Source organism: Mesoplodon bidens, assembly GCF_964165515.1.
Source record: "Mesoplodon bidens genome assembly, chromosome: 7".
Lineage (NCBI taxonomy): Eukaryota > Metazoa > Chordata > Mammalia > Artiodactyla > Ziphiidae > Mesoplodon > Mesoplodon bidens.
The window spans coordinates 103,182,273-103,199,949 of record NC_138164.1 but is presented as its reverse complement, the minus strand read 5'-3'; the positions used below and the strand labels follow the sequence as shown (position 1 = coordinate 103,199,949).

Sequence of the window (17,677 nt, the reverse complement as noted above, 5' to 3'; positions counted from 1 at the left end):
TGTGAGGCACCTTTCCCATGAAAGGCTGAGGACGTGCAGGAGGTAAGCCCATCTTTGCCATTATCTGAGGCAGTTCTCCAGGCTTGAGTGGTCCTCTGGCCCCCACTTCCCAGTCCTGCCAGAAAAAAGCTGGAACTTGGCACCAAAAACTCAAACTTGCTCCTTCCCTTCACCCCCTCAATCTAGTGGCTTTAGACTCACCACTTACCAGACACAAGGGACTTTATTCATTTCACATATTTAACAGACACAGAGGAGACGAAGCAGTATTTGAAAGTGAAATTTGTCCTTTCACCCACCCTTCTCCATCTTATGGCTAGTGGCTATTCCTCCAGCAGAAGGCCACTATGGCTGTATCCTCCTAATACTTGCATCACTGGGTGTCACCCTTTACCATGCAGGGTCCTGCATGGTTATGCACGGTCTCCCTCTTTCTGGAGTTGCTGTGAGGAGATGGGGACCGTCAGCAAAAGGCTAAAGCCAAGTCACCTTTCTGGTGGCCTCAGCTCAATCTGCTGTCAGCTTGGGGGCCTGATGAAAGGCTGACAGAGCCAGGAGAGTAGGCTGTTAACTTGCTAGGGTCACTGCTTAGAACCCCTCTGGCGGGTCTCTGGGCTGGGGCCATTATTCGGCCTTTTCACCAGCAGAGGGCAGCATGGTACGGGGGTGGGAGAGGAGGTGGCCGGGAGTCCCAAGGGACTGGAGGGGAGCGGGGGAGGTGGGGGCGGGGAGCTGGGTACTGGGCGTTGTAGACAGGACCCTTCAGACTCCTCAAGTCTCGGACTCATCTGTTTCTTCGGTGGAGCCGTCGCTCTCTGCATCCACTTTGCGGGCGTGATGCAGGGGTCTCCAGGGGGAGCCAACCCGGGGAGGGGTCCGGGCAGGCAGGCAGCCGGCCTCTGGACTGGCAGTGACCGAGTTGACCAGGCCTGGGATCTGCGCCAGCCTGAAGAAGGGAAGAAGCCCAGGGGGCAGCGAGGTGCCTCCCGTCCGGAGACCAGGACCTCTGCACTCACTCTTACATGTGGATGAAACCATGGGCTGTATTCCCAAAGGACTCAGGATCCCTCAGGCCTCTGCTGGCCCCCAAACCCCTCCCCGACCGATGGACAAGTGCTGTGTGACCCATGACGGGGCACTACCGTGTCTGACTGAGGTTTTGTCCCCACAAGGGGGCAGCATCTTCCCACCCGACACTTACAGCCGTTCTAGTTCCTCATCCAGAGCCGGGTCGTCCATCAGGTCCCCTTTGTCAGGCAAAGCTCCTAGGAAATAATTGGGGACACAAAACTTAATCTGAGGATCCTTCACCCGGGCTGCAGTCACACGGCCCCATGCCCAGCAGATGCCTATGTGCCCCTCACCTTCATGTCTGCCTATTCTGCCAACCCTGGGAGAGCTGATCTAAAAGCTTTGGGGAACAGAAGTTTAAGAGATCTGCTAGGGGGGCAGTAAGTCCTAGGTACTGCTGGAAAAATTTAGTGAAGCCCACTGCCTACCCTCCCCAGTCATAGCTACGAGACATCCCCAAACCTCAAAGTCATTGCACACACAGGACGATCTCCTTCCAAGACTAGATGGTGGGTTGTGAGCAGGTACTGAGGGTTTGGTCCTTTCTTGAGGACCCAGTTACTGCGCTGAAAAGGAGTCAGAGACACAGGATACAGCCCAGGCCCCAAAGACCATAAGTTATCTAGTTTTGCCTCTAAATCAGGGTGACCCCACTTTGGAGACAGAATGGTCAAAAACGCTGCCTCAGCCTCTCCAGGGAGGGTCCCAGGGTGAGAAGAGAAGGCGGGGTCAGGATCAGACCAAACTCTCCTCTGCGTGGCCAGAAGCCACCGGGAGGGCAGCTGTCCCTTCTCTGCCACAAATCTCTTTGAGCTGGTTTCCTCAGCTATAAACTAAGGGAAGTAATTTTTGGATACTGGGGAAAGGTGAGAGGAGAGGGTCTAGGATGCTCTTTGGAGCAGTTAACAGTGGGAGGGAAGGTAAAGCTGAAGCCTGCAGATAGAAAGATTTTCTTAACAGCAAATTGTTAGAGAAAAGAGCTTCACTGGTGGTCAGAAGCAAGATGTGGCTGCTAACCGTGCTAGTCTCTGGAAAGCCTCAAGCTTAAAATTATCCATCTGGCTCTAGTTCAATTCCTGACTTTTTCAGATGATGCCTCCTGGCCCCTTTTGTTCTAAGTGGTGTTTAAACTATGGCCCGATGGAACCCTCTTGTTGTTTTGTGTCTGTGAGTGGGTGGGGTGCCTTGAGGAGGACTAAGGGAACAGGACAACCCCTCCACAACTGGCTGCACCTGGGGGACCTCAGGTCTCTATTTCATACACTGGAGATGCAGGTGAGGGTAGAGACCATACGCTTCTTTCCGTCTCCCACTTGCCCAACGTTAGTGCTCTGTAAGGGAACTTAAATGAATGACTGTCCTTCTTAAAGGCCCAGAAAAAGTGAAGGCATGACATTAGTCTACGCTGTGACCCAGATGCTACTTAGCTTTTCCTTTTTCTTCCTAGTGGCTGACTTGTGGACAGGAAGGGAGGGTCAGTTACATAGGAGTGTAAAAGAAAACCTAAGCCAATTCCCCACTCCCTGCCCCCTTACTCTTGACTCCTATTTGCCACATTTGTATTCCTCCTCCAGCTGGTGACCTTGGCTACCAACCTCATTCAGCTGAGGGGTCCCCAGAACCGTGCATTGTGCCTGACTGGACCCTCAGTCAGTCCTGCTGAGGTTTGTGCTCCTGTGCACCCAGGCCACCCCTAGCAGGCTCTCTGTCCTGTAAGATCTAAAGCATCTAGCCCAGCACTTGGGCTGCTGTGGCTGGCATTTAACGAATGTTCAGTTTCCTTCTCTTGACCCCATTCCCGCAACTGGCAAAAGTCTTCTTTTGAGACTCAGGAACCTGGGATCTCAAGCACACCTGGATATCTCTTGAGGAGAGAGACTAATAATAAGAACACCTCTCAAGCTCTGTGGAGATGACAGCCTGGTGGCCCCTCCCCTGGGAGGGCAGCAGGTGTGGGAGGGGGAAGAGGAGGGTGGGTGGGAAGGCCAACCAGGGAGAGTAAAATGATGGACAGGAAAAACTGGGCCAGTGCGGGCCTCTCTCCGCCCCCGCCCCCCTTTTTTCCCACTCCCTTTCAGACTAATAAGATATTTTTTCCAGATGGGAAAAAGGTCTCCCCAGACACACCTTTGCCCTGTTTACAAATGGGATTCAGGTGCCTCTGATACATAAGCTCCAGAGCCACTGATTAAATAGCCCTGTGTCTGCCCAACCTGCAGGCCACTCCCCAAAGCAGAAATGAGGATTCCATGGGAGGGGCTGGGCACGCCTCTGCCATGGAGAGGCTGCTTCATGTTGGGGCAGGACCTCGGGCGGGGAAGGCTCTCCCTCACCACGGGAGGGTGAGAGGCCTCAGAGGGCACATCTTGTGTTATGCACGTTCTGGCTCCCTAGGCCTCAGAGTCTGGCCCTGAGAAGTCAAGGCAGACATGGTGAAGCTGCCTCCCCCTTGGGATTCTGTCCACCAACATGGGCCGGCTCCTATGTGGCTTTGCACTGCAGGGGCAGGAGAGGCTGGCCACGGCTAGCTCTGGCTTACCTAGGGCTTGATTGATCCCATGATGCTTTGAGAGGGCCACGAGGAATCCATAGAAGGTCAGTCTCTGAAAGTTGCTCAGGACCTCTTTGACGAGTGCTGGGGGTGGGCAGCTAGAAGGGAGAATACAGATGCCAAATTCAAAGACTAGTGAGTCTGAGTGCCATCTTTTCATCCAAACCTTCAGGCTTAGGGGGATGCCCAAAGCCAAGACCGAGGGATCTGCCTACCCTGGGAGCCCTAAGACCCTGGGGAGCATAGCAGATCTCCAGGAGCAAGGCCTTGACTGTGAACAGAAAGGCTGGCATGTTCCCTAACTGGTGCTTCACTGGCAGGGGTGGGAGTGGGGGAGACAGCGCTGGGCAAGGCCTCCGCTTGGAGGAGACCAAAACTGGCTGCTTTGTCCCCAGGGGGACTTTGTGCTACACAGGACAGCTTAACCCTCCCTTTCTGTAGGGTGAATTCCTCGCACAGTGAATATTTTTTTCCTTCTCTCTAAAAAGTCAAGACCAATCTATCTCCTGGCAAGGAGAAGGGGCCCAGGTTGGTCATCTACAGCTGCTCTTGCCCAGGTGAAAGCAATCCTTCCTGTGAGCCACCTGGGAAGACTTTCAGTCAACAGCCTGGACTGGGGGCAAATGGCACTGTTCTAATTTATACTATGACCATCAGGGGCCTAAAAGCCCTGGGCCAGTCAGAACAGCCTGCTGGAGATCTGTTCTGGGCCAGGAGCCTGCAATCCTGGGGCTGAGGTGGGGTCTGCGTGCCTATTTCTCACCTGTACTTGTGCCGGTCACACAGGTTCTCCAGGCACTGGTAGAACAGTGACGCCTCCACGCCCTCCAGCACGCTGGCCTCGCCCAAGGTAGGCCGCTGGCGGTGCTGCCCACTGGACGATGTCGGCACAATCACCGTATTGGGGTTCTTGCCTGACAGCAGGTCCTGATAGATGGCAGCCACGCTCTCCAGGAATTCTGGGTACAGGGGTAGAGGGGCACAGGTCAGGCGGGGACGACATACTTGGTCCCCTCACAGTGCCCTCCCTTCTCTGTGTGTGAGCTCAGCTCCACACCAGCCTCAGTCCTCAGCACACAGTGTCCTGGGAGCAGGGGCCCTCGGCCTCATGTGACCACTACACTCATGAGAGATGACACTAATATGTGTTTCAGCTCAAATGTCCCCTCCTCTGGCAGTTGTTCCTAGACCAGGTGAGACTCCCTGTGACATCCTTTCATGCACCCTGTACTCCTCTGTAGTGCTTATCCAGTGAGGGGTTTTCTGTGTAACTACTTGTTCACTCTGTCTCCTTGCTGGAATGGAAGATCTTGCATAAAGGCCTGGATCATGCCTTGTCAGCCTTCCTGTCCCAGCACCTAGCACTGTGCCCGGCACATAGAAAATGCTATAATTTTTTTTTTTTTTTTCGCGGTACGTGGGCCTCTCACTGTTGTGGCCTCTCCCGCTGTGGAGCACAGGCTCCGGACGCGCAGGCTCAGCGGCCATGGCTCACGGGCCCAGCCACTCCGCGGCATGTGGGATCATCCTGGACCGGGGCATGAACCCGTGTCCCCTGCATCGGCAGGTGGACTCTCAACCACCGTGTCACCAGGGAAGCCCTGCTATAAATATTTTTTAAAAATTTTGAAGGGTGAACGTGTGCACACTCCTGCTGGTAAGCCCCATCTTGCGAGCCACCTGCCTCTCTGACTCCAGAAAGCAGGTTGGAATACCAGTGTGGGAGAGAAAGCTTGCAAGCTGCTAATTTAGTAAACATTTGAATTCGTTTTCAAATGTTAGTAGCTGAGCCCTCGTAGGTAAGCAGAGACTTATGGCCCACCTCCCCGCTGCTGCTCCATCCTGGGAGCACTGTGAGGAGAGAGCCCCGACAGACAGCCAAGGGAAGAGGGTCTCCACACGTGGCTGCTCCTTCTCTAGGGCCCAAGAAACTTCAGAGAAATGGGAAACAGACGCCTGGAGCTGCTAAGAGCAGGTGGCAAGACCCCAGGCTCCAGCCCCTGCCTGACCAGGCCCTTGGGCCACCATCAGGAAAACAGAATGTGGCGCCTGAGTGAGGCCAGGGCTGGCTGGGGCCACCCGCTGGCAGGAAGGCCACGTCCAGACTCCAAGGACAGCCTTCTGTTTACTGGCAGAGCCTGTTTTAAACAAGTTTGTTTATGGACATAGCCAGCAATTTCTAAATCCAACATTCCGTTTGATGTTGCTGTGTGTGAGCTGCTGGGCACTGGTGTTCATTCATCTATTTTTATTCCACCTGAGCCCAGAAGGTATTTCAGGGCACAGCTGGTGAGCACTGGGGGGCAGGGTGGGAGGGTGAGAGAGGACTGGTGTGCGCTTATTAAAGGCTGTGTGGGTGGAAAATGTGTGCTCACACGTCTGAGTCAGGGCCCAGGGAGAGACCCCCGATCGCAGTGACACAGCAGAGTGGCTGAGCACACTGGCTGTGGAGTGGGCCCTCTGCAGGTGTGGGCTCCACCCCCATAAGCGCTGTGTCTCTGGCAGCTTTACCTCTGTGCGCTCCTCTCTTACAGGACGTAGCTCTCGGGGCTGCTGTGAGGATTAAGGTGCTTAGTGCCGTGCCCGGCACAGTAAGTGTTCGACAGTGAATTTATCGGGTGTTGTTCCAAGGGGGTGTGTATTGTTGTCACTGGCACATCACGTAAACCGATGCGTCGCGCTGCTGGCTAGAAGCACTGTGGCTTCCTGTGTCTTGAGGAGGCCCAGGGAGTCGGCGCTGCAGACTGAATCTAGTGATCACCAGCGAGAGCTAGACATCCTGCTAGTGGGTGACCGGCTGTGAAGCACTCCACGGAGGGAGGAGGGGAGAAGTGCATGCGCCGGGCGCCCCGATGGAAAGGGCAACAGGGTAGGAGAGGGCACGTGGCCCTGACAGGAGCCACAGGGGTCCTGGGAGGCTCTCACCTGAGTAGTAAAACTGGATCTGGAAGGCAAAAAGGAAATCTGAAAAAGACATCAAGCAGTCCATGGCGTCGTCCATGAGCACAATCCTGAGGGGGAAAGAGAGAGAAAATATGAGAGAATGCGTGTGCGTGTGTGTTTGGGGGAGCATTCGAGCGAGCCATTCCTGGGGATCCAGTCTCCCTTGGGACAGCAAGACACTGGGGAGAGGGCTCCCCCAGACAAGGTCCTCCTGGTTATGCCACTTCTCCATCGCTTGGACTCTGTCACCAAACTGAACTGAAGCGGGAGGCAGGCTCCCGCTTCAGTGTCTGTGGCACCAGCTGGAGGATGGGACATGGGTGGGTGCTGACAAGGAGAGGGTGAAGCTGCAACGCAGCCAAGACCCCTTTTCATACCTATAAGCAGTAAACATTTCCATCCTGCAGTGAGGACCATTTAGTTCAGAATAAATACAGCTGATCAGAAAAGGCAAAAAGAACAGCCAAGAGGTTTAAAGGGGTCTTGGCAAGTGGCACTGAGATTTAATAAGCTACCAAGGGCCTTCAGAACGGTTACAGGCATCTCCGTGCTGGGACACAGCTGGCACCAAGAGCAGAGGGTACCGCTTGGGGTCTGCACTTGACAGGGTCCAAGAACACACCCCCTCCTGCGGTGCTGCGGGTCTTCCACGCACGCCATCCGCTCTCACAAGCTGGCCACCTCCTGCTGTCTGCTCTCTCTACCCCTCCGCCTGCGCACTCACCTCGCAGGAAGAAAACCATGTGACCACTAAAGGGCTCAGACCGAGGCCACGTTCATACTCTGCTCAGGGCCTCACTGGACAGGACAGGAAGAGAAGGAAGTTAGCACTCGCTGGACTCCATCCATGTTCCAGGCAGGGTGCCAAACTCACCTACTGGTGGGAAGCTGGGCCCCCCATCTGTTTCTTTTCTTTTCTTTTTTTTTTTTTTTTTTTGACTGTGCTGTGTGGCATGTGGGATCTTAGTTCCCCGACCAGGGATCGAACCCGCACCCCCAGCAGTGGAAGCACAGAGTCCTAACCACTGGACCACCAGGGAAGTACCCACTCCCACCTCCCCATGTGTTTTTGACTGGGTCCTATCTTTCCTTTAAAAACAAAAAACCTTTTATTTTGCTCTCTCGTGCATTTTTCTAATTCTCTCTCCACCTCCCAGGGTCCGAGAATCCCCAGACTGGCAACTGGATCAGCTCCAGAGAGAGCAGGCATTGCTCACCTCTGGGGAAGGGGCCTCAGAGAGAATACAATGTGAGCGGTGCCCCTGGAATTGTGCCAGGCAGCTGCCCTGGTTTCAGGTCTCCCCGAAGAGAGAAATGGTTCCTACCTCTAGTCTTCAGTTGTAATAATGGTAACGATAGAAACAGGCAATACTGACTGAGTACTTACTTCATGGCAGGCACTGTATAAGGTATTTTACTTATATTAATTAAAATTTATTCCCACAACAATCCTATGAGGTAGGTCTTGTTGATTATTCCCATTTTACAGGTGAAGAGATCAAGTCTCAGAGCAGTCAGCTTGCTGAGGTCGCACAGCTGGTGAATTTGCTCTACACATCATGTACTTACTTTCTACTAGGTCTCACTGCCTCTTTTAAAATAAAGATACAGAATATGAACACTTGCACTTTACTTCTTCGTTTATTAGCTGCCTAACTTATCTTTTTTCTTCTCACCTATATCTTAGGGCCTTAACTGTTTCTCATGTATCTCTTGCGGAAGACAAAAGCTGCCTCAACTACCAGAATTCAACATTAAAATTCCAGCTGGAAAAAAATTCGAGGCCAGAGTGGTAGGAAGCAATGCTGCCAACGGCCACAGGAGGGCGTCCTGGCCTCTCCGGCAGAGGCTCCTGGGCCCAAGCGTTGAGCCGTTTGCCAAGTAGTTACCCACCCCGTTTCTCATAACCTCAGGCAGGCGAAAGGGAAGAGAGGGGGCACAAAGCCCAGATTCTGATATCTGGAGGGGTAGAGAGAGGGCAGGTAGCAGGGACTGGGTGACAGAGACACCCAAACTACAGAGGAAGAGTGAGCTCTCCCAGAGCCCCAGGGAGGAGGAGCCACCAGCACCTCCAAGTCTTTCCTTCCCAGGCTCACAGGGAAGGAAAAGGCCCCAGAGGAGAGAAGGCAGTGACCTCTCCTTCCTGCCCCCCTCCCAGGACAGCTGAGAACCCGAATGGCTTGAAGATAATTGCTAGGGAAGAGTGCCGGGCTGAGAACACTCCCAAGCAGGAAACCACGACGGGAACCAAAGCCTTTGAAGGTGTTACATGGCTTCTCTTGGTTTATCATCAACCTGGGACCTGGTGCTCCTGTTTATCGCAGTTACGTCCATTTACTATTTCTCTCTTTACCTATTTATTCATTCATTTCATACAGATGGTCCCCGACTTACGATGGTTCAACTTAGGTTTTTTGACTTTACAATGGTGTGAAAGCAAGACGAATTTGGTAGAAACCATGTTTTGAATTTTGAATGTTGATCCTTCCCTGGCCTAGCGATGCACAGGACATACTCCCTCATGATGCTGGGCGGTGGCAGCTCCCGGTCAGCTACACGGTCACCAGGGCGGACACAGCCATTCTGTACCAGACTACCATTCTATTTCTCACTTTCAGTACAGTGTTCAATCAATTACATAAGAGATTCAACACTTTATTATAAAATAGGCTTTGTGTTAGATGATTTTGTTCAACTGTAGGCTGATGTAAGTGTTCTGAGCACATTTAAGATAGGCTGGGCTAAGCTATGACCTTTGGTAGGTTAGGCGTAAAAACGCATTTTTGACTTTTGATATTTTCAACTTACAACAGGTTTATCAGGATGTAACCCCATTGAAAGTCGAGGAAGATCTGTATTGCAATATAATTCAAATACCACAAAATTCGCCCTTTAAAAGTGTACAGTGGTTTTTAGGGCTTCCCTGGTGGCGCAGTGGTTGAGAGTCTGCCTGCTGATGCAGGGGACACGGGTTCGTGCCCCGGTCCGGGAAGATCCCACGTGCCGCGGAGCAGCTGGGCCCGTGAGCCATGACTGCTGAGCCTGCGCGTCCAGAGCCTGTGCTCCGCAACGGGAGAGGCCACAACAGTGAGAGGCCCGCGTACCACAAAAAAAAAAAAAAAAAAAGTGTAGTGTTTTTTAGTATATTCACAAACTTGCACTGTTTAATTCCAGAAGTTGTAATTCTTGCTGATCATCATGCTCCTGAGACAGGCCCTGCCACGCCAGGGCTTCCAGCCAATTGCCATAAGCATCTTCCTCTCCCAGCCGCAACAGGACTGGCAGCTGCAAGCAGGGCCCGCCCTTCCAGCCCCAGACCCGGCTGCAGCTTTCTGTCGGCAGCCATTCTTGACTAGGAACGTTAGCTCCCTCTTTTGAGAGGGTGGCAGTCTCCGGGGGAGCAGGGCGACCCTGCGTGTGCTCTGGTTTTGGCCCCTGCTCCTCGGTGGGCTGAGACTCAGATTGGTCAGGAGGCACCAGCAGGCTAGTTGGGGGAGGCAGACGGGCAGCAGGGCCTTTCTTTCTGAGGGACAGGTGGCTGGAATCCCAGCAGCACCTGTGCCTAGGACTGAGGGGTTTTCTTGATTGCAAGCAGTGAGACGGGCTGCCAGAGAAGCCGACTGGATCTCAGCTGTCATTGACAGCAACACTCCTCTGCTCAGCCAGAAACCTGGAATCCTCCTCACATCCTGGAAACTCCCTCCCTTGCCTGCCCCACATCAGTCGATCACCGAGTCTATCAGTCCTCTTCTGGACATTTCTCTTGAATCCGTCTACTTCTTTCCACTTCCACAGCCCCCATCCAATGCCCACCTCCACCTCTTCTTCCTGGACAACGGAATGACCTCCTAACCAGTTTTCTGCAACACTCTTGCCTCCTTCTAATTGAGTATCCATACTGTGGTCAGAAGGATCTTCAAAATGTGAATTTGACCATTTTACAACTCTGTCTGAAACCCTTCATGGGCTTCCCATTGCCCTTAGAGCAAAGTCTCCCACCCTTATCCTGGCTTATGAGCCAGCATGACCTGCCCTCTACCTCCGCTCACCTTTCTAGACTCATCGGAGGCCCCAGGCAGGGTCCCTCATGATGTTCCAGCCACACAGATCCTTCAGTTTTTCCTTCCTCCTGCCCTCCATGCCCTTCTCCTCATCGACCTGATTGATGCCTCCTCACTCTTCGGGGTGCAGCCACAGAGCACCCCTTTGGGAAGGCGAGGGTAGGCCTCCCTGCTCTGGCTTCCACAGTTCTCTGTGACCCCCTCACACTGTTCGTGTTTGTCTTTGCCCCAGGACTGTAAGATCCACGAAGTTGGGCTTCCCTGGTGGCGCAGTGGTTGGGAGTCCGCCTGCCGATGCAGGGGACACGGGTTCGTGCCCCGGTCCGGGAGGATCCCACATGCCGCGGAGCGGCTGGGCCCGTGAGCCATGGCCGCTGAGCCTGTGCATCCAGAGCCTGTGCTCCGCAGCGGGAGAGGCCACAACAGTGAGAGGCCCGCGTACCGCAAAAAAAAAAAAAATCCACCAAGTTACACCCCTGTCTCTCGGTTTGCTGCCTGACTCAAGCGCCAGCGTGGTGCAGGGCACACAGTAGGCACTCGGTAAATATTTGTTGAATGAAGGAAAGAGTGAACAAATGACTAAGAGAGGCTGCGGTACCCTTTTCTTTTCCCCTGGCATGGTGACATCTGGATACTACATTCAGCTCTGGACAGTCCATTTAAGGGGAATAAACTAGAGTCACGGAATAGGGAGGTCAGAGTGGTGGAGTCTGCAAACCAGGATATCAGACAAATGACTGCCTTTAGATCCTTTAGCCTGGAAGAGAAGATGAAGGAGGAAGTGAGGCCGAGGCCCGGCTCTTGAAGGGCTGCCTCTGAGGGAGATGTCACAGGGATCTAGAGTTTGGCTCTAGAAGACTTGAAGATGCCCATCTCTGGGACTATGGCTGCTTTGTGAGGGAGTGAGCTGCTTGTTGCTGCAGATATTCAAGCAGAATACTTCCCAAAAGTATGAAAGAGCTCCTTCTAGCTCTGAGAGAGTGTCATCCCAAGGGTGGACAGCACTAACAGCTTCTCCTGTTAATGCGGGTTCTGCTGGGGGGAAAGTTGGCTTTTCAGAGGACCATCGCTGCAGAAAAGTCTGAAAGACTTACAAAAAGGTGCTTTTAGAAACATCATATGCTGCACTGTCCATCTCCAGACTAATGCTCTGACCCATAAAAGTTCTGGGCATCTGGCATTGGAGTCTTGGCAGAACTGTGGGGAAAGGCAGGCAGGATGCTACAGGTCTGTCTTTGCCTTTGGTGACAGGGACAACCCCAGGCTGTAGGCCCTACAACCCACCGACAGCTGCTTCACCCTGAACTCAAACTTGTCACCAGCCCCAAAGGGCTCAAGAGGAGTTTCTTGAAGACAGGTCATCCACGTGTGCTGTTTTCCAGTTGATGGCAGCTGGCTCAAAATCCCTTCCTGCCAGAGGCCTCCTGCTAGCCTGCCAGCTGCGTCTGACACCTGGAGGAGACAGGCCGCCCCTGCTTTGAAGTGGAGCCAGCAGGAAGCTGCTGCCAACGAGAGTCTGTGCAAATCCATTGGATCGCGGAGGGATCCCTGCCGGCCAGGCCTCAGGACTAGAGAGAGGAACTCTGGGGGAGAAGTAAAGGCACTCTAGTTCAGGCTGGCTCTGAGCAGAACCATGTGAAGGGTGGAGTCCAGGGCAGCGACTGGAATGGAGAAAGAGCACTTGGCAGGGTCTGAGCTACTCCCAAGGGGGCTGGCCGTGCTCTCACTCCCATGCTGACTTCCAACAGCTGGGATGGGCTGGCTGCCTGGAAGTTAAGTGGGTGCCAAGGAAGCAACAGCTTTCAGTCCGAACCTACTGACTTGCCAGCTTCCTATTCCCCCTTAAGGGTCAGTATCTCTGGTCTAGTGGCATGAGCTGTACCTGCTTTTTTTTATGTGTGTTTGCAGTTCTGGGTTAGCAGCCCTGGGATCAAATCCCAGCTCTAGAACTGACTGGCCAAGTTACCTTTTCTTGGGCGAGTTACTTTTTCTCCTGGAGTTTCAGTCTCCTCATCTGTAAAGAGGGGATAATTATAGTTCCTCTTTCACGGGATTCTTGTGAAGACTCAATATGGTGATATACTGTGCCTATTCTATTATTATATACGAGTAATCACTCAAAATAAGTGTTAGCTGCTATCAATAAGTGTTCTAGCTGGTTTCAGGTGATGGAAGAGCTCAAAATAGCAAATAAAAAATATAGCTCAGAGGAAGTAAGTGTTGCCAGCACCCGGCTGGGCAGAGGCTCTCAGGCGGAAGCTAGCTATCCTGTTTCAGGTCCACTTTTGGGGGAAGCCAGGCCTAAGCCAGGGCCAGGAAGAACGCTTCCATGAATGCACTTCCTTTGGGAGGTCACACGAGCAGCGTCTTTCATGGGTGCAGCTGAAGCGTGTCTCCGAGTCTGTCTGGGGTCTCGGGACACCTCTGTGGACTATGTCACTATGTCTTAAAGTCAGGGCCATGAGTGAAGACGAAACTACACCCTGGCCACCTTCTCCAGGTGTTGTCAAGGTTTCCTGTGACACTTCCTCAGGGTTGCCCCTCTTCTGGACTGTGTCGGAGGCACCCTTGTGCCTCACAAGCTGCCTCCAAGTTCAGGCCCTCAAAGCAGCATGGGCTCTCCCTGGGCTCTGGCCTGCACCTCCAGGGGCTCCCAATCCCACCTGCCCTGTGGTGCCTGAGAAGCTGGATCCAGAGAGTGTGGGAAGCAGCAACTACAGCAACACGGTATTCATTAAGGCCTTACTTGGTCAGCGCCATATATCTGTCATTGCATTTTCTTCTCACGTTAATCCTGTGAGGTGAGATCAGTGGATATCTTTACCGAGAACATGGAGGCTCAGAAACCTGACCAGGGTCTCAAGGCAGAAGCAAAAGAGCTGTAATTCAAACACAGGCCCCTCTGACTCTAACCACAGTTCCCAGGCCACTGCAGCTGCTTCCAGTAAGAAGTGGCAATAACACCTCCTGCCGGTGGCGCTGTCCCTCCTCCCACCCTTGGTGTAGAGCCGTGGCCCTCAGGAGGGCTAGAGGCTTAGGTCCGGATGCTGCTTCTTCCCTGCAGACACCGTGAAGGCCCCACTTGGCCACTTCAGCTCCATTATCCTGGTCTCTCCCAAGAAGCTTTATAGATGGTGGGGGTGGGGGAATGTTCCATGATCGTAGGATTAAAAACCCAAATCCAGTGCATGGCCTGTGAGGCCCTCTCTTCTCCCAGTCCCCAAACTCCTCAAACTCCAGGCCCACTGACTCCCCAGTTCCCCTAGGGCCTCAGTGGAGAAAGAGGGGCTTCTTTCCAGGCTGCTTACTCCCTAGACAGCCTTTCCCTCTCCCTGCTCCCTCCCTAAATCCTACCCACCCTTTTCACTTTTTTACTCTTTTGGCTGCATTGGGTCTTTGTTGCTGTGCCCGGGCTTTCTCTAGTTGCGGTGAGCGGGGGCTACTCTTCGTTGTGGTGCGCAGGCTTCTCATTGAGGTGGCTTCTCTTGTTGTGGAGCACGGGCTCCATGCGGGCTCAGTAGTTGTGGCTCGCGGGTTTTAGAGCGCAGGCTCAGTAGTTGTGGTGCACAGGCTTAGTTGCTCCGCGGCATGTGGGATCTTCCCGGACCAGGGCTCGAACCTGTGTTCCCTGCATTGGCAGGAGGATTCTTAACCACTGTGCCACCAGGGAAGTCCCCTTTTCACTTTAAATAAAATATTTAAAACATCAGAACAATTACACAGACTAAGATAACAAACATTTGTATACCCACTAGCTAACTTCATCAAAACTTCACATTTTGCCACACTTGCTTCAATGTTTAAAAGCTTTGTAAAATATTACACATATTGATTAAAACACCTGGACACCTGGACACCCTCCCTCATCCACTTCCTCTACCTTCCTCCTCAGAGATTGTCACTGGGGCTTGAGGGCTTAGCATTCATTCATTTAAACGTGGGCTTGGCATCCCTCCCATGTTTCCATACTATATTAACTCACACAAATGTCTACATTGTTAAAATATTATAGAACTTTGTTTTGCTTGTTCTCAAACTCTATGCATCATTTGGTAACTTGACATTTTGAGATATATCAGTGCTGATGCATATATATCTCCCTGCATTCATTTTAGCTGCTGTATAGATTTCCACAGAATGGAGATAACACACTTTGTCCTTTCTACTGCATAGGGACGGGCAGAGGGTTCCATTGGTAGCTATTACAAATAATGCTACATGTCTCCTTATAACCAGGCACACTTCTTGAACTTTTTAAGATGTGCTCAAATTGCTTCAGAGTGATTATACCAATTTACACTACCACTAGCAGTTTATGAGAGTTCCCACTGTCCCACATTCTCACCAATACTTGTATTATCTCACTTTAAAATTTTTGCCAATTTGATGACTGTGAAGTGGTATCTCAATTTAATTGGCATTTCCTTGATACCAGTGAGTTTGGCCACGAAAATATGCCCAAATGTTTATTAGTTGTTAGGGTTTTCTCTTCTACATATTATCTGTTTGTATCTTTGGACTGTTTTTCTACTGAAGTTCTTCATCTTTTTCTTATTGATTTGTAGGAGTTCTTCATAAGCAATTCTTTTTTTTTTTAAATAGCTTTTAACTCTTTTTAAAAAAAATATTTATTTAATTAGTTAATTTGGCTGCACCAGGTCTTAGTTCCTGCACGCAGGATCTTCATTGCCGCGTGTAGGATCTTTGTTGCGGCGTGCGGGATCTTTTTAGTTGTGGTATGCAGGATCTTTAGTTGTGGCATGTAGGATCTAGTTCTCTGACCAGGGATCAAACCCAGGCCCCCTGCATTGGGAGCGCGGAGCCTTAGCCACTGGACCACCAGGGAAGACCCCCTTAAACCATTCTTGAGACTAAAAAATTCTGCAGACTAATCTGTTGTTAGTTACATATGTAATAAATATCTTCTAGTCACTGGCTTGTCCTTCAACTTTGTTTACAGCATCTTTTGTTGAATAGAAAATTTTAATCTTAATTCTCCGGTAGTCCTGTGGGTTAGGGTTCAGCACTTGCATCGCTGTGGCGAGGGTTCACTTTGCCATCAGGGAATTTGTGCTTCCTAGCAGATACTTCCCCTTTCTCTAGAATGTCAGCTCCACGAGGGCAGGGGCTTGGTTTTGTTCACTGCTCTGTCCTCAGCACCTGGAAGAGTGCCTGGCACAGAACAGGCACTCTCCACGAACACTAGCTGAATGATTGAATAAGTGAATGCAATTTTGCTTGTGGTCAGTTTATCAACCTTGGTATAAATCAATGATACTTCAATAAAAAATAAGTAAAATAAAAAATTTTAAACTGGGCTTGGGCTTTAAGAATTTTTATCTTGTTTAAGAATTTTTTAACTACCTGGTGGCCATAAAAATATTTTCTCCTAATCTCTTTTAAGAGTATTACAGTTTTGCATTTTACACTTAGGTCTGTAATCTATGTGAAACTGACTTCTGAATATGGTCTGAAGTACGGATCTAATTTTATTTTATCCTATGCGGATAAACTGTCGACTGAAAAAAATGCACAACGTGAGAGTTTTGAGTTAAGTTTTTTTTTTTTTTTTTTGCTATACGCGGGCCTCTCACTGTTGTGGCCTCTCCTGTTGCAGAGCGCAGGCTCACCGGCCATGGCTCACGGGCCCAGCTGCTCCACGGCATGTGGGATCTTCCCGGACCGGGGCACGAACCCGTGTCCCCTCTATCGGCAGGCGGACTCTCAACCACTGCGCCACCAGGGAAGCCCATTGAGTTAAGTTTTATTTGGGGCAACATGAGGACTACGGCCTGGGAGATAGCATACCGGATAGCTCTGAGAAACTGCTCTGGAGAGGTAGGGGGGAAGGTCGGTATATATGTGATTTTGGTGAAGGGGACGTACATACAATCCAGCACACATTTCTGCAGAAGGCTGTCGCTAGTCTTGTGAAGTTTACTGCTGGTCACGAGGAGCAGGTGTCTCCATTAATGATTTTAATGCCTTTTTAGGTATGAGGAGATGCAAGAATTGGGCTCATAAAATCTTCCCTTGAAAATATCTAACTATCTGGGACTTCCCTGGCGGTCCAGTGGTTAAGACTGTGCACTTCCACTGCAGGGGGCATGGGTTTGATCCCTGGTTGGGGAAGATCCCGCATACAGCGTGGCCAAAAAAAAAAAAAAATCTAACTATCTGAAGGCCTGTTCTGCCATTTTTCCCCAGAGCACAGAGCGCTTCATTCCTGATCTCCACTCTGAATCCCACTCAGGGTGTGTTGAAGGTCAGCGGCTGTAGTGGCTTAATCCTTGTAGAGGTAGATGGCAAGTCCCAGATTTTTAGCTGGCATTATGATGGCCTTATAATCAGTCCTAGTAGTTGATAGGGCAAATTCATCTCTTATTAATCCTTCAGGTCTCAGATTCAACATCTCTGTTTTATGGACAAGTTTTTCATGATTCCCCAGGTTAGGCTGGGTATCCTGTTTATATGTTCCTATAGCACTTAGCTCTTCATTTATTTAATGTCTGCTGCTCTGTCAGTTTGTAAGTTCTTCCAGGGCTGGAGCAACATTGTCATAGCCCCTCCACAAGCACAACTGGCAATATAACAGGCACTCAATAAATATTTGGTAAATGAAAGAATGGGGAGGGAAAGGATAGTCTGTTTAGGTGAAAGACCTTTGGGGCAACAGTGACACTGTCAGATGACAGGTCAGATCTGGGGAGGAGATCTATGCAGGATGATATTGCAGAGGAGAGGCATGAAGAAAGAAAGACATCAAGAGAGCATAAAGCTGTATCTTCAGGGCATGGCATGAGGTCTGACAGAGAGTAGATGCTCAGTAAACATTTGAAAAATGAATATAGGAATGAAGTATCACTCCCCACTTACTAATTATAATTATATTCTTTAAAAATAGGTAAGGGAGGGATTTTCCTGGTGGTCCAGTGGTTAAGAATCCGTCTTGCAATGCAGGGGACGCTGGTTTGATCCCTGGTCGGGGAATGAAGATCCCACAGGCCGTGGGGCAGCTGAGCCCATGGGCCACAACTAGCAAGTCCATGCA

General features: G+C 51.2%; 1 protein-coding gene across 3 annotated transcripts in view; it reads right to left on the bottom strand.

The window, feature by feature from the left end:
* Nucleotides 1-204: 204 nt before the first annotated feature.
* The window catches only part of CSTPP1 (centriolar satellite-associated tubulin polyglutamylase complex regulator 1), a 200,703-nt gene continuing 183,230 nt past the window's right edge, over nt 205-17,677 (bottom strand). For all 3 annotated transcript variants that reach the window (XM_081241018.1, XM_081241019.1, XM_081241020.1), the window contains 5 exons: nt 6,548-6,633; nt 4,386-4,581; nt 3,611-3,720; nt 1,202-1,265; nt 205-946 (listed from right to left, as the gene is read on the bottom strand). In XM_081241018.1, coding sequence (XP_081097144.1) covers nt 772-946; nt 1,202-1,265; nt 3,611-3,720; nt 4,386-4,581; nt 6,548-6,633 — 631 coding nt within the window. In that variant the 3' untranslated portion in view covers nt 205-771. The remainder of the gene's footprint in view (nt 947-1,201; nt 1,266-3,610; nt 3,721-4,385; nt 4,582-6,547; nt 6,634-17,677) is intronic.